General features: G+C 39.7%; 1 protein-coding gene across 1 annotated transcript; it reads left to right on the top strand.

The window, feature by feature from the left end:
- Positions 1–1,452: 1,452 nt before the first annotated feature.
- On the top strand, positions 1,453–13,000 carry LOC100136661 (1,25-dihydroxyvitamin D(3) 24-hydroxylase, mitochondrial). The gene is made up of 12 exons (XM_021610696.2): positions 1,453–2,013; positions 2,157–2,347; positions 2,445–2,538; positions 2,639–2,732; positions 2,997–3,088; positions 4,326–4,437; positions 7,817–7,968; positions 8,549–8,715; positions 9,326–9,404; positions 9,524–9,721; positions 11,252–11,363; positions 11,717–13,000. The coding sequence occupies exons 1-11, from the start codon at positions 1,753–1,755 to the stop codon at positions 11,360–11,362; spliced, it is 1,551 nt and encodes a 516-aa protein (XP_021466371.2). The 5' UTR covers positions 1,453–1,752; the 3' UTR covers position 11,363; positions 11,717–13,000.
- Positions 13,001–16,947: the final 3,947 nt, after the last annotated feature.

Below are 16,947 nucleotides of genomic sequence, written 5' to 3'. Positions count from 1 at the left end.
TTTGCTGCAATAACAGCCTCCACTATTTTGGGAAGGCATTCCACTAGATGTTAGAACATTGCTGCAGGGACTTGTTTCCATTCAGCCATAAGAGCATTAATAGGTTGGGCACTGATGTTGGGCGATTAGGCCTGGCTCACAATCTACATTCCAGTTCATCCCAAAGGTGTTCGATGGGGTTGAGGTCAGGGCTCTATGCAGGCCAGTCAAGTTCTTTCACACCAATCTCGACAAACCATTTCTGTATGGACCTCGCTTTTTGCACAGGGGCATTGTCATGCTGACACAGGAAAGGGCCTTCCCCAAACTGTTGCTACAAAGTTGGAAGCACAGAATCATCTAGAATGTCATTGTATGCTGTAGCGTTAACATTTCCCTTCACTGGAACAAAGAGGCCTAGCCCGAACCATGAAAAACAGCCCCAGACCATTATTCCTCCTCCACCAAACATTACAGTTGGCACTATGCATTGGAGCAGATAGCGTTCTCCTGGCATCTCCCAAACTCAGTCGGACTGCCAGATCGTGAAGCGTGATTCATCACTCCAGAGAACGCGTTTCCACTGCTCCAGAGTCCAATGGCGGCGAGATTTACACCACTCCAGCTGACGCTTGGCATTGCACATGGAGATCTTAGGCTTGCAGCTGCTCGGCCATGGAAACTTATTTCATGACGCTCCCAACTAACAGTCACGTTGCTTCCAGAGGCCGTTTGGAACTCGGTAGTGGGTGTTGCAAGCGAGGACGGGCGATTTTTACGCACGTCTTTCAGAATTCGGCAGTCCCATTCTGTGAGCTTGTGTGGCCTACCACTTCACAGCTGAGCCGTTGTTGCTCCTAGAAGTTTCCACTTCACAATAACAGCACTTACAGTTGACTCGAGGCAGCTCTAGCAGGGCAGACAAACTGACTTGTTGGAAAGGTGGCATCCTATGACGGATCCTACTGCCGGTGTTTGTCTATGGAGATTGCATGGCTGTGTGCTCGATTTTATACACATGTCAGCAACGGGTGTGGCTGAAATGGCCAAATCCACTAATTTGAAGGGGTTTGCACATACTTTTGTGTATATAGTGTATTTTTTTATCACTCATGGAAAAACATTGTGCATCCTTGCCAAATAGTATGAGCTGAGGGTATTAAGTAAATCGTTGTGCAAATGACAGAACTGTGGTACAGTAGTAGTATTGCCTCTGGTTTTCCCAGTTTTGGACAGTCCGCAGGAGATTGGTGGCAGCTTAATTGGGGAGAACGGACTTGTGTTAATGTCTGGAGTAGGATGAGTGGAATTTGATCAAATACATCAAATACATGGTTTCCATTTGCTATCTTCCGGGCATTATTATGAGCCGTCCTCCCCTCCGCAGCCTCCCGTGGTGGACTCCACTAGGGTTCAAGCGAACCGCTTCACCTTTCGTTCACCTTCAGTTTATGCCGATATGTTTATTTATAAAGCGGGGGCAAGGGCACTTCCTCGGTCTATCTGGAGTCATGCGATCGTCACAACATTGATCCATAATTGAATAGTGTGGGCTCAACGGCTACACCATGCAGGACTGATCCCTGATTGGTTATGGGTTCATCCTGAATAAACACTCTCAGAGTATATATATATTGTGGAAGGTGTGACAGTTCCAAGAAACGAGAAGCCTGAGAAGTTCCAAGTTTCCAACAACTTACGCAAAAACATTCATTCGTGCTGAGCGCCAAATGCCCCAGTGCATATCCGCTATTAGCCTATCGCTGGTTGAGAATGAGGGCACAAATCCAAAAGGTACCACAGATAGTCGAATTGTTAAAGAAGAAGATGGTTGGGTTGCAGCACTTCAAGCCAACGTCTTCAGTGTGCGTCCTGGACCCGAAGGATGCTGCGGTGGTTGCGCCTTGTGGACAAAGTCTTCCCTCGCAAACTCAGAGCCTTTATTCGATACCTGGACCCACCAATTGGCCCTTATTTGGCAGTTTGATACAACTACTCCGCAAAGGAGGGCTGCAAAGACAACATGATGCATTGGTAAATGATAAAACAATTATTATAATTAGGCTATAGGAATAATAACATTAAGCATTGAACACATGTTCATTTAGTTTAATAAATAATAAATAATCTGTTTTGGGTGAATTAAATGTATTGTGAATGATATTTCTTTCTTTTAGATTGATTACCATAAGAAATTCGGCAAGATTTTCCGGATGAAACTCGGCTCCTTTGAATCGGTCCATATTGGCGCACCTTGCTTGCTGGAAACGCTCTACAGAAAGGAGAGCATTTACCCGCAGCGTCTGGAGATTAAACCCTGGAAAGCATACCGAGACTTCAGAGACGAGGCATATGGACTCCTTATTCTGTAAGTAGCACTTTTCAATATTAATATGATATCAATCTATTTGCTTAGCAGAAGTATATAGATAAAAATAGCTCATATTTGTCCGCATGATTTTTAGGGAAGGGAAAGACTGGCAGAGGGTGAGAAGCGCCTTTCAGCAGAAATTTATGAAACCCACCGAAGTCGCGAAACTTGATGGAAAAATAAATCAGGTTTGTAAGATCATTTCTCTGCGTTAAAACAGTGCAGTTCAACGTGAATTTGATCAAAGAATGTCTGCTATTTACTGTAATTTCTGTCTCCAAAATGCAGGTGTTGTCGGATTTCGTTAGTAGAATTGGACAAGTGACTGACAATGGACGATTTGAGGACTTGTACTTCGAATTGAATAAATGGTCAATGGAGAGTACGTACTCTATTGAATGATTAGGCTATAAATAATGAACATATTTGTAGCTAGATATCAATTGTTGCTTATATCTAATTCAGATGTATTAAATACATTACATTATTCTAAATATAATTTTATTGTTTAAAAAAAAAAAAACAATTTAGTAAACCTCTTATTAGAATGAATACACAGTATAATTGTTTGAGTTCATTCATTCATAAATCAATTCATGTTTTCAAATGTTTATGATCTGATTGTTGATCCTCGTTATACTTACAGCCATTTGCTTAGTGCTCTATGACAAAAGATTCGGACTTCTGCATGACAACGTCAACGAGGAGGCTATGACCTTTATCATGTCCATAAAAACAGTAAGTGGTTAATGATTTTAGACATCGAATTACTATCTGCATAGTGAAGGGTAGACTGTATTGTGGGCGCTGCTGAAGACCCCGACTTGATAACCTTAGTGATCTTTCTGGAGTGTTGGGAAGTAGTGAACTACATGTAAATTCAACTAATAGTTTAATTCGAATTTGCAGTAGCTTGGTGGTAGTTTAATTCAATTATAATTTTGCTTGTTTTAACTACTTTTTTGCCATGTAGCAGTGTAGCTAACTACTGGAACTACACACTACTGTTTTATCATGTAGCAGTGTAGATAACTACTGGAACTACACACTACTGTTTTACCATGTAGCAGTGTAGATAACTACTGGAACTACACACTACTGTTTTATCATGTAGCAGTGTAGATAACTACTGGAACTACACACTACTGTTTTATCATGTAGCAGTGTAGATAACTACTGGAACTACACACTACTGTTTTATCATGTAGCAGTGTAGATAACTACTGGAACTACACACTACTGTTTTTGCAAAAATATAATAAAACACATGTGAAGTAGTCAATAATTTCAGACCTGCCTAATAGTCACTTTTTGTCTTTAATAGGAAAAATTACCAAGTTAAATTACATTATCTTAACAATCTGACTCTAGTGAACTGTTCTTGCAATTTGTCGTCTATGACACTTCAGATTTACATGTTATAATTTTCACTAAGCAGTTCGGAGGCAGTGGACTACTTGTTCAAAGTGACTTTAGTTAATTAAACTCAGTTTTTCTAAAGGGTAGCTTTAGTGTAGCTTAACTTATTCTTGTGTGAAGTAATGTGTATCTTGGTGAACTACATTTTTGGAGTAGCGTCTTAGCGCTGGCTTTTTGTGACACAGCTAGGCTGCGCGCTCGCTCTCTGAGCCTGTAGAAAGAGCGCAGGTCATTGAGTTCACTTGAATGAGTGGGCTATAATCACCACAGCGACAGTTACTGATGGTGCAATAGACTATCTCTGTAAATTACTGGAGCAAATCAATAATACCACATGCAGGAGACAAAAACATCGTAAAAAAGGTCATGACATTTTTTGTTATAGTAACCATGGCCATGTGCTATAAATTGCCATTGAAATACTGTAGGAAGACCTTGGAAATGAATGGTTACTTGCAAAAATACATTCTTACTGTATGTCTTTATTTGATTGTTACATTTAAAGTCTCTCTCTCTCTCTCTCTCTCTCTCTCTCTCTCTCTCTCTATTTATGTAGATGATGAGCACATTTGGCATGATGATGGTCACGCCAGTGGAGCTCCACAAAAAACTGAACACCAAAACATGGCAGAACCACACTATGGCATGGGACCGTATATTCAGCACAGGTACAAACAACCTCTAACACCTTTTCAATGTCCCCTGACTCTCGCTTGAAACTCCTCTCCCCTCCCCTAAAGTAACCTCCCCTCCATGTTCCCTCTGTCCCCCCTGAAACCTCCCCTCCATGTCCCTTCTGTCCCCCCTGAAAACTTCCCCTCCATGTTCCCTCTGTCCCCCCTGAAACCTCCCCTCCATGTCCCTTCTGTCCCCCCTGAAAACTTCCCCTCCATGTTCCCTCTGTCCCCCCTGAAACCTCCCCTCCATGTCCCTTCTGTCCCCCCTGAAACCTCCCCTCCATGTCTCATCTGTCCCCCCCTGAAACCTCCCCTTCATATCCCCTCTGTCCCCACCTGAAACCTCTCCTCCACATCCCCTCTGTCCCCCCCTGAAACCTCTCCTCCACATCCCCTCTGTCCCCACCTGAAACCTCTCCTCCACGTCTAAACCACGTCTAAAACAACCCCATCTTCTTTTCCCCCTTTCTTAAACTCACAACCTCCATATCAACCCTCCAACCCTCGTTCTCACGTCCAGCCACCCTCCCTCTAAAGGAACTTCCCCTCCATGTCCTCTCTCCCCCTGATGAAACCTCTCAGCCCGCCACATTCACTTTAAACCCCTCCCTAGGCAATCCCCCAATCCCTACACCACAGCGCGTGTTTTGCAGCTCTTTCTCCAGATGACGTATGACCCACAAACTGTTTTGAGCACATTTCCAGTCAGGTGATAACAGAGAGAGAGATATGAGCAGGGTGCCTCTGTGATCAATGTAGTTGGCTCTACACTTCTTACATGACACAGCCAGAGTGGTAGTAAACCGGATGACCTAAGAGGGAGAAGTCTCCCAAATATTTGTAATAGTGGGAGGGATGGCGGGATAGAGGGCTGGAGGGGAGGAGGGAGGTGTGGAATGTTGGCTCAGGACTTTGCTACTGATCGTTTGTTGTGTTGCTTGCTTGGCAGTGGCTTGCAGGCACCTGTCCTGTCCAGCCCCCCCCCCCCCCCCCCCCCCCCCTCCACACACCCACACACACACACACACACACACTCACTGGTGTAGCACAACACCCTATGCAGGGGGCCAATGAGCTTCGCCCCTCCAGGAAGTTGGGCCCCCCAGATAGCCATGAATTATATAATGAACTATATAATGTTCTTAATTACAGTAGATTAGCTTTAAAACTGCAACATTTTCTCTCAGTCTCACTGCAAAATGGGAAGGAAATTAGCTCAGGGATTCTTGAAAGTTGTGACAATCCTTGTTCGGCAGGGAAACTTTCTTTTTACGTAAAAAATATATTTAGTTGCGTTATTTGAGCTTAAAATCTGCATTTACAGGAATTTTATAAGTGAAAATATTTGTTTGTGAATTTTCTAAATACTTTCAATATTATTAATGTCCGTGTCGGCTCTATGCCTTGAAATGCCCTTGTCCGGAGGCAAAGGATTCAAATGTCAAACTCTTCCAAAAAGTATTTCAAATGAAAATAAATGGCAATAATAGTTATTAACTGAAAAGTTATCTAATGCATTTTCTTGCAATAGCCTTCTGTGACTTTAAAGAATATTTCTATCAAAACTGTCCAAATTCCTAAAAAATGTGTCCAGAGATTTGGTGAACTCTGTCAGATTTGTCGAAAATCCTAAATGAATCAGGAATAAGCAGGGACAGCTATATCATAAGGACCCCTTCTTCATGTCCTCATTACATGTAGTGCAACAAGACCACTCATGGTCTGGAAAGTTCTCTACTTTTGATAGATTTAAACAAACAATATCGAAATTGCCATGGTCACAACAATAAACTGCCAACTCTATCTGCCTGATAGAATATGAATTTTAGTTCAAATATGTTATAAAGTTATACATTTGTTATAAAGTTAAAGTGGCCGGTAGGGATATCCTAGTCTCATCGCACACCAGCGACTGCTGTGGCGGGCCGGGTGCAGTGCGCGCTAACCAAGGTTGCCAGGTGCACGGTGTTTCGTCCGACACATTGGTGCGGCTGGCTTCCAGGTTGGATGCGCGCTGTGTTTAGAAGCAGTTGGGTTGTGTATTGGAGGACGCATGACCTTCGTCTCTCCCGAGCCCGTACGGGAGTTGTAACAATGAGACAAGATAGTAGCTACTAAACAATTGGATACCACGAAATTGGGGAGAAAACGGGTAAAAAAAAAAGTGTAATAAAAAAAATATATATATTATGTACTTTACTCGAAAAAAAAACAACCATAAATTCCATGCAGGGAAAACACACCATAACACAGAAGACTAACACTAAACAAGAAACAATCACTCACAAAACATCATGGGAACCAAAGGGTTAAATAGGGAAAATAATTATTAACGTAATGGGAACCAGGTGTGTACAATCAAGACAAAACAAATGGAAAAAGAAACGTAGATCCATGGCAGCTAGAAAGCCGGTGACGACGACCGCCGAACGTCGCCCGAACAAGGAGAGGCACCAACTTCGGCAGAAGTCGTGACAACTCTCTTCTAAAAATGTTGTCTAACGTCAACTCAACTCAATTTAGGGATTTTCAAATTAATAATTTTCCATATTTTACAAATGTTTTGTATTGAACTTGTATTTTTAGAGGCAAAAATATGTCTGTTTTGAGTATCTGTTGTCAACTCGTTCAGTGGCTTGTCAACTCTGTCACTGATGGCTAACCCCATTAAGATCGATATTCAGAAAAAAATATTTGAATCACTATTCTGCAACATATGCTTAAACAATTGTATGTTGCACTTCAGGAGATGAAAGGTCTTTGCTGGCTTTTGAAAGAATGCCCTGACCTTAGAGCGTTTTATGTCTCTATTTTGGTTTGGTCAGGGTGTGATTTGGGTGTGCATTCTATGTTCCTTTTTCTATGTTTTTGTATTTCTTTGTTTTGGCCGGGTATGGTTCTCAGTCAGGGACAGCTGTCTATCGTTGTCTCTGATTGGGAACCATACTTAGGTAGCTTGTTCCCATAGGGTTTTTGTGGGTAGTTAATTTCTGTTTAGTGTTTTCACCTTACAGGAGTGTTTCGGTTGTTCTCTTGTTTATTTTTTGTTAGTGTTCAGTTTTAATAAACCAAGCATGAACATTTACCACGCTGCACTTTGGTCCGTTGATTCCTCTTCTTCCGACGACGAATACCGTTACAGGTCATTTTAGGGCATGTTTACTATAGTCTTCATGTTTTTAGATGTTTACAATTATCATTGTTTTATGACTGGTTGCAGCTTTTCTCAAATGGAATCCATGTTTTGGTGAAATGAAGTTGACCCTTAGAATGTCTTTAAAATGTGAAAATATGTGAAGTAATTGTTACCTTATACTCTATATATCCATCAGTTTATTAGTTCCTATTTTTATCTTCCTGTTGTCTCTAGCCAAAGTCTACATAGACAAGAAGATAAAGCACCACACAGAGACAACGGGGCCCGGTGACGACTTTCTGTGTGACATCTACCGCCACAGTCACCTGTCCAAGAAGGAGCTGTACGCCGCCATCACAGAGCTCCAGATTGGCGGAGTGGAGACGGTAAGGATCAATTGACAAATGTAACAGAGCTGGTTCGATGAACCACGCTCGCATGTTGAGTATCAACATTGAAGTGTGATAGGGCCTCCAGTTTTTTAGGTGAACTGCCATGAATACGCCTAGGCATTAGCTTTAGCGGGCTAACTGTCTTGAGACCCGGTTTTGAATCTCGGTCCTTCAAACAAGGATAGGGCCAGATTTATCATTCACTTGCACCAGTGCCTATTTCACTATTCTATTTTCAGAACAATAAGCAGGGAAAACATGATACTTAATCCTTTATTTTTGACTTTTCTCCTTACTTCATTCCTTACTTTGACCTTTTTGCATTCCACATTTTAAGTGGTATTCCCTCCCTGTGAGAGAAGGAACAAAATGATCGGGAGGAACCCCTCACATTCCTCAGCTCCATTAACTGTAGGACCCCTCTATGGAATGCAGTTCGTAGTATCTCTCTGAGTCTGACATCTCTCCCATCCCTCTCTCTCTCTCTTTCTCTGTCTGTTTGTCTCTCTTGCTCTCGGCCTCTCTCTTGCTTTCTGTCTCTCTGTCTCTCTCTCTCTGTTGATGTTTTTTCCAGACTGCCAACAGCTTGCTGTGGGCTATTTTCAACCTCTCCCGTAACCCATGCGCACAGGGGAAGCTGCTCCAGGAAATTAGAGAAGTTCTTCCTGCCAATCAGACTCCCAGCGCTGAGCACCTCCAGAGAATGCCCTACCTCAAGGCCTGCCTCAAGGAGTCCATGAGGTACAGTAAGACATTCCACTGACGCAAAAACGACAACACCACAGACTGTACTGTATGTCACACAAACACAAGTGCAGAACAGATGAAGTAGGCTAGCTATAGGCTATTGGTACCCCTCAGATCTTAATCTGAAATAACCATACAGTTGCAGATACTGACAGAGTACACACATACATTTTTCTCAACTCCAAATCAATGGAGTAGTTGCTTAATGTCAAACCACCCATGACCTCCGTAATTCAAAAACTGTAGGCAAGCAGTTTATAGTGAGATAACTAGGTATGATGACTGGGTGACCATTCACTACAGCTTATAGCAACAACAGTAGGGTCACGTTGTTGTCCTTAAATACCTTCGTACTACTACACCGATAATAACACTAAATCTCATGATGTCACAAGAGTTTGAAACGTAACAAGTGTTTTGAGTTTAATGCTTAAACTCACGCAGAGAATGCTTCTAATGTTTGACAGGGGTTTAGTTATATTTCCTTTCAACTTTCCGTTTGAAATGGTTTGAGTAAGTTTAACTGATCCTAAAGAGCTTACATGTATATGCATCCCCCTGCTTCAAGGCTATATTCCCAAGCAATGTTTTCAAATTCCTGCAGGTTATCGCCGTCAGTTCCCTTCACGAGTCGGACCTTAGACAAAGACACTGTGTTGGGGGATTACTCCATTCCCAAGGGGGTAAGTGGATTACTTCCAATTCCCTCATTTAAGAGAACATGTTCGGTTGATTAGTCTCGGACCAATTCACATGTACATTTGTTTGATGTCTAATCAAGCTTTTTGTTTTTCATTTGCAGACAGTGTTGATGATCAACAGCCATGCTCTCGGTGCCAATGAGGAGTACTTTGAGCACAGTAGCCTATTTAAGCCAGAGCGTTGGTTAAGAGAAAGCAGACCCATCAACCCCTTTGCCCATGTGCCGTTTGGCATTGGGAAGAGGATGTGCATCGGGCAGCGTCTGGCAGAGCTACAGCTGCAGTTGGCACTCTGCTGGGTAAGAACAACCTCCTGTGTCCCCAAAATGACCGCCAAGTCGCCAACATAATATCACTGCAGGTAGTGCTGAACCAGTGAATATTACTCTCTCTTCTTGAACCAGGCTTAAATTTACAGTGCATTCTGGAAAGTATTCCGACCCCTTGACCTTTTCCACATTTTGTTACATTACAGCCTTATTCTAAAATGGAGTAAATAAAACATTTTCCTCATCAATCTACACACAATACCCCATAATCACAAAGCAAAAACAGATGTTTAGACATTTTCGCAAATGGTTATTCACACCCTTTGCTATGAGACTCGAATTTGAGCTCAAGTGCATCCTGTTTCCATTGACAATTGTTGAGATTTTTCTACAACTTGATTGGAGTCCACCTGTGGTCAATTAAATTGATTGGACAAGATTTGGAAAGGCAGACACCTGTCTATTTAGGGTCCCACAGTTGACAGTGCATGTCAGAGCAAAAAACAAGCGTTGAGGGCGAAGGAATTGTCCATACGGCTGCGGAACAGGATTGTGTCGAGGTACCACAGTGCCCTCCATCATTATTCAATCATTCTTCTTAGAGATGGCCACCTGGCCAAACTGAGCAATTGGTGGATAAGGGCCTTGGTCAGCATGGTGACCAAGAACCCGATGGTCACTCTGACAGAGCTCCAGAGTTTGTGGTGGAATGCTGCAAGGAAGGATGTTCCAATCAGGCCTTTATGGTAGATTGGCTGGACAGAAGCCACTCCTCAGTAAAAGGCACATGACAGCCTGCTTGGAGAATGCTAGAAGGCACCTAAAGGATGCAGACCATGAGAAACAATATTCCCTGGTCAGATAAAACCATTGAACTCTTTGGCCTGAATGCCAAGCATCACGTCTGGAGGAAACCTGGCACCGTCCCTGCGGTGAAGCATAGTGGTGGTAGCATCATGCTGTGGAGATGTTTTTCAGTGGCAGGGACTGGGAGACTAGTCAGGATCGAGGGACGGATTAACGGAGCAAAGTACAGAGAGATCATTGATGAAAACCTCTTGCAGAGCGCTCAGGACCTTAGACTGGGGTGAAGGTTCACCTTTCAACAGGACAACGACCCTAAGCACACAACCAAGACAACACAGGAGTGGCTTCTTGTGTGGCCCAGCTAGAGCGCGGACTTGAACCCGATCGAACATCGCTGGAGAGACCTGAAAACAGCTGTGCAGCGACGATCCCCATCTAACATAATTTGCGAAATTTCTAAAAACCTGTTTTTGCTTTGTCATTATGAGGCATTGTGTGTAGATTGATGGAAAATAACAGTTTAATCCATTTTAGAATAAGGCTGAACAAAATGTGGAAAAAGTCAATGGGTCTGAATAATTTCCGACTACACTGCATATACATTGTTCCAAGAAGACGTTGTCCTGCAATGTGTTTCAAATGTGAAAAATATTTTTATTTCACCATGTGACTCTTACCTCATTTGATACTGATGTTCTTTTTACATGCCCTTCCTTATCTAACGATTGCTCTTTTTTCCCCTCTTTCTATAAGGTGGTCAGGGATTATGAAGTTGTGGCGACAGATTGTGAACCAGTTGATGCTATCCATTCCGGGTTGCTGGTTCCCAACCGGGAACTCCCTGTGGCATTCATCAGACGATGAGGTAAGAATAAAACTCGCTCTTGACTATACCTCAAAATCATCCATGTACTAAGACTTAAATCATTGTAATGTTTTCCTGTTAGTCATTGTAATGTCTTGTTGTTCATTGTAATGTCCTGCTTTTCAATATAAATAAAGAAAAACCCTTGAATGAGTAAGTGTGTCCAAACTTTTGACTGGTACTGTGTATATATAACATATCTCAAATGTATATAACACATAAATACAGCATATAAAATAATGTATGGGGGAAACTACAAAAAAGTTACATTAAACTCACAAACAGTCAGGAAACATATCAGCATGTTTTTAAATATTAAATTTGATTCCATATGTTATTTTTTTCCTGAACAGATCAAATACAGCCCATTTGGACTTCACAACAGGGAGATGAGTTGTGGACCTGAACGTCCCGAGAGACTCCACATATTGCTGCTCTGTAAATAACAAAGAACTATTTCAGATATAAATATATATTTATGTAATCCTGTCCAATATACCTCAAACTAATATAAATATATTCAAACGATTAAATATGACAGTCTACTTGCGGATCACTGTCACTTGTACGATACAGCAGCTGTACTTACTGCCCACTAATCTTACACAACTGTTCTTGTGTCAAATATATTCATGAAATTATGACTTTTGTATACGTTGTGTTCTTATGGTAAATTATATACATGTAAAAAGTCTACTTGTGTTTATTTTTTTTGTGTATAAAGTGCAATTATAGTGTCAACATGATGTAGGCTAGTAGTTTTTAGAATATATTCATACAATTCCTTATATATTTAATCCACTTTCTGTTTTTGTTGCAGAAATGTTCATGTTTGAAATTGAAATTACTTTGCAGAATATGATTTAAGATTAATACAACTGTATCATAGCTACACACAAAAGCTAAGGACCTAATAATGTCTGACTTTGGTATATCATCATATTTGTGTGTGAAAATGTCATGGAATGCACCATATGGTAATCTTACTGGCTCTTGTGCTCAGCTCAGGGCTGCTGTTCAGTAACACCAGCATCAGATATATCAACTATCCACACAGCATAGTGCAGCTGTAGTCTGACAACAAAACATGTCTTGGAGATTATATCTCAGCATACACAGCCCCCCCTCTGCCATTCAGTTATGTGGCACAGTTGTCTTTATTACAAGGAGTGGTTTATTATAATTTCGTAAGTTTATCTCACTGGAAATGTTTTACTTTTACTAATCTGATATTAATGGTCTGAAATACATCATCTGCTGAAAAATGGTAATATTGTTAATTTCTGCTTTGGAAATGGAGTGTATTTCAGGTAGTATACTATAACATTTGTACCTTATTGACATAACGTCTTTTAAAGAGGGGAGAGAGTTAGAGGAATACACATATGAAAGTGCAGGTATTGTTTAAAACAATCATTGATATATACTCTAGATGACTGATAGGGAGCACTGTGTTGAAGTATAGTTTGGAAGCAATAGAAATTCATTTTTTTTAAATGTAATTCATGTTTTGCAATGTTTATTCTATTACATCTTAATGCATACTTGTAAATTATAGTATGTGAACTAAACATTAAAAAAATATATGTATGAAAACACTTACCTTCAAGTATACTTTTTTTTAAAACATTACTAACGTTACTGTCCCCACTACAAAACAAAGAGTTAAATACATGTCATTTTGTCCTTGAAACATTTAATTGAAATACTGTAGAATCACATTCATTCCTATGGAGGACTGCTCTTACTGGTGGGTGCCAATATGGCCGACCGGTGGCTTCAAAGGCTCTCAATGGCCAATACAGGGTTTATATACATCCTTGGTTTAAACCCATGCCACAAGGGGCAATGTGTGATCGCAAGTCAGCAGATACCGCTAGACCAGGCTCACACAATTATATAACTTCTGTTTTACCGTCTTATTGATAAGAAAAATATATGAAACTGTTTTAAACCAATTGGGATCCTTTAAGGATACTTTTGCAGTGTGGAAAAATATTGACTATATTGCATCATATTCAATTATATTTAATTTCACTTTACTTCAAATGCTTATGCATCACCAAAACAAAATGTGAAATGTCTACCTGTTATTACCTGTAATGTCTACCTGTTATTCATTGTAATGTCTACCTGTTATTCATTGTAATGTCTACCTGTTATTACCTGTAATGTCTACCTGTTATTCATTGTAATGTCTACCTGTTATTACCTGTAATGACTACCTGTTATTCATTGTAATGTCTACCTGTTATTACCTGTAATGTCTACCTGTTATTACCTGTAATGTCTACCTGTTATTACCTGTAATGTCTACCTGTTATTCATTGTAATGTCTACCTGTTATTACCTGTAATGTCTACCTGTTATTACCTGTAATGTCTACCTGTTATTACCTGTAATGTCTACCTGTTATTACCTGTAATGTCTACCTGTTATTCATTGTAATGTCTACCTGTTATTACCTGTAATGTCTACCTGTTACTACCTGTAATGTCTACCTGTTATTCATTGTAATGTCTACCTGTTATTACCTGTAATGTCTACCTGTTATTCATTGTAATGTCTACCTGTTATTCATTGTAATGTCTTGTTATTCATTGTAATGTCTACCTGTTATTCATTGTAATGTCTACCTGTTATTACCTGTAATGTCTACCTGTTATTACCTGTAATGTCTACCTGTTATTCATTGTAATGTCTACCTGTTATTACCTGTAATGTCTACCTGTTATTACCTGTAATGCCTACCTGTTATTCATTGTAATGTCTACCTGTTATTACCTGTAATGTCTACCTGTTATTACCTGTAATGTCTACCTGTTATTCATTGTAATGTCTACCTGTTATTACCTGTAATGTCTACCTGTTATTACCTGTAATGTCTACCTGTTATTACCTGTAATGTCTACCTGTTATTCATTGTAATGTCTACCTGTTATTCATTGTAATGTCTACCTGTTATTCATTGTAATATCTACCTGTTATTCATTGTACTATCTACCTGTTATTCATTGTAATATCTACCTGTTATTCATTGTAATATCTACCTGTTATTCATTGCCCAAAGCTGCAAGTACTCTATTAGGGTCCTTTGATTTGAAATACACTGATTTGAAATACACTGATTTGAAATACACTAATTTGAAATACGCTGATTTGAAATGCACAGCTGGATATTTAAGATAGTGTACTTCTGCCATCTACTGTTCAAAACATATACTTCAAGTCATGTCAAGAGATTTCTTGTATCACAAGAAGAAACTGATTTGGACTGAATAATGTCATTTCCTATTACATTATTTCTGTTGGCATTATGAAAATATTATGAATCTGTAGTCTACAATAATGTTTTAACTTAGTTTCGTTTTATTTCAGTATACATGGGTGCTAAAAGTAGAGTACAACAGGAAATTCAAGAAGACATACTACTGTAAATCAATAAATGTGATACAGGAAAGAAAATGATGCAGTATACATGTAGTAATCATGAAATAGTAAGAATAATTATGTAGTAATGTGATAGTATTATCATCATAATATAGTTATAGCATCATATAGCATATCATGCTTTTTTAACCCTCATACTACCTACCGACTGGAGTCATTTTGAGGCATATTTCTGATCATAGCCCAAAGGTGATTCATGAAATACTCCCAATTTTTCATGACTTTGTCAATCAACTTGTTCTTAATGAATCAAGATCATTGTTCAGTGTTTCTGTATCAATATGGACTTTAAAAAAATGCATGTCCTTTGGGGTCATTTTGACCTGTATCAGTGACCTGCAGAAAGGAAGCACCTTATGTACTCTCCTAGGGTTATAACTGGTTATAACTAGGCATGACCTTGGTATAATAGCAATTACCTAATTAAAGTCTGTCAGGGGTATGAATAGTTGGTAGAACTGTAAAACAGACACCAGCTACCCTCTGAATGTACACATAGTGCTGTATTGGTGTGTATCTCCCCCTGAAAAATAGTTATTCTACAGGAAATGTTATCCTTCAATATTCTGTATGTGCAACGTATTATAGTGTTTGGGTTGCTATAATATTTGGTTTGAAGAGACTTTCAGGATTTGCCCATGCTTTTTTGAAGCATCCTGCAATAGACCTGTACAACCCTCATTACTTGACTAGCAGCAATGATAATGCTGGCTGTAGGGTAAGTAAATAAAAATAAGAAACAAAGCCATATTTTTGGTAATTGTCTAGCAGGATCAATGAATTAATCACTTTTCTTTCAATAAAATGAAGTATATTTAAAATGTTGGTGTACCGCCCCTTTAAATGGCAGTCGTTTTTACCACAGAAATATGGCAAAATCTATATTTACTAAAAATATTACAAAAAAACGAAATGGTACTAGAATAACATCTGCTTTTTAGTACTAATGTGGATTGTACTTTAAAAAAAAAGCTGCACATTATTTAAGGGGAAAATGTAGATTTTCGTTTTACAGAGTATGCAAATTAACTGTTATTTTGCTAAAATAACAGTCTGCTTTGTTTTCTTAATTTTTATTATTGTACATGTCTGATGATGTTTTGATAAGAATTAAGTGGACATTTTGCTAGGATTGTTAGTTTTTCCAATAGCTTCTTCTAGGTTTCGAATTGTTGGTAATATATTTATGTAAAATATGTTATGAGGGTTAACATGCCTTTTAAAGTAGATTCATAACACCTCAAGTGAAAAATGTATTGTATGTTTTTTTTTACTACATATAATGGAGATACTGTATTGGAAGCATGACTGCACAACACTGTATGTGTGACCTTATTGGTGGCCTCTTAAGTAAAATGTGTTCACCTATCATGACATTTGACTAAAGTCCCAGTCTAAGAGAACCAGATTGCCCCCCCCCCAAAAAAAGATTTCCCCATTAAAAATATCACACTGTGTACACATGCAGCATGTTTACAGTATGTGTTTTCCCAAAAGGGACTGTCTGTCACCACCTGATTGACACAGATTCAATATTTTCCTCATGTTCTGCTATTTCACAAGTTTTGAACTCAAAGCATTGACGTAAAGCACACAAAAACATTGGCAAGTGTTATAACAAAGGTGAGAGTAACTTTACCCTCGGTTTCTCAACATGGTCTTTGCTTTGGACCGCTGCCAAGTGTCATTCACCTGAAATGCGTGTGGAGCTAAACTCAAAACAAATGTAATTTGTTGCTTTGTGAGTACAAGGCTATGCATAATAAGAGTATAAGCTGTTGAAAGTGATGTAGTCTAGAGTAATTGAGCTTGCCTGGCTCAGTGGACAGCGGAACCGTCCCAGCACATTTGACACTCCAGGCAAACACAACACAGGATACTATTTGAAACCTGGGCTGGTCACTATGCGGTCCTGTGAAAGTCAGAGGACTGGTGTATCCGAGGCATAATTAAATTAACCCTTGTTTTTTCAGGTAAGTTGACTGAAAACACCTTCTAATTTACAGCAACAACCTGGATAATAATTACAGGGGAGAGGAGGGGGGTGAATGAGCCAATTGGAAGCTGGGGATGATTAGGTGGCCATGTGGGACAGATGGGGAATTTACCCAGGACACCAGGGTTTACACCCCTA

Source organism: Oncorhynchus mykiss, chromosome 7, assembly GCF_013265735.2.
Source record: "Oncorhynchus mykiss isolate Arlee chromosome 7, USDA_OmykA_1.1, whole genome shotgun sequence".
In the NCBI taxonomy this organism is placed as follows: domain Eukaryota; kingdom Metazoa; phylum Chordata; class Actinopteri; order Salmoniformes; family Salmonidae; genus Oncorhynchus; species Oncorhynchus mykiss.
The sequence above is the reverse complement of the archived record's forward strand: the minus strand, read 5'-3'. Positions and strand labels throughout refer to the sequence as shown.

Excerpts from the sequence above, each read along its gene's own strand:
- LOC100136661 (XM_021610696.2), top strand. The coding sequence starts at position 1,753 with ATGAGGGCACAAATCCAAAAGGTACCACAGATAGTCGAATTGTTAAAG. Across the intron at positions 2,014-2,156 it reads AAAGACAACATGATGCATTG|ATTGATTACCATAAGAAATT; the intron begins GTAAATGATAAA and ends TCTTTCTTTTAG. Across the intron at positions 2,539-2,638 it reads TTGATGGAAAAATAAATCAG|GTGTTGTCGGATTTCGTTAG; the intron begins GTTTGTAAGATC and ends TCCAAAATGCAG.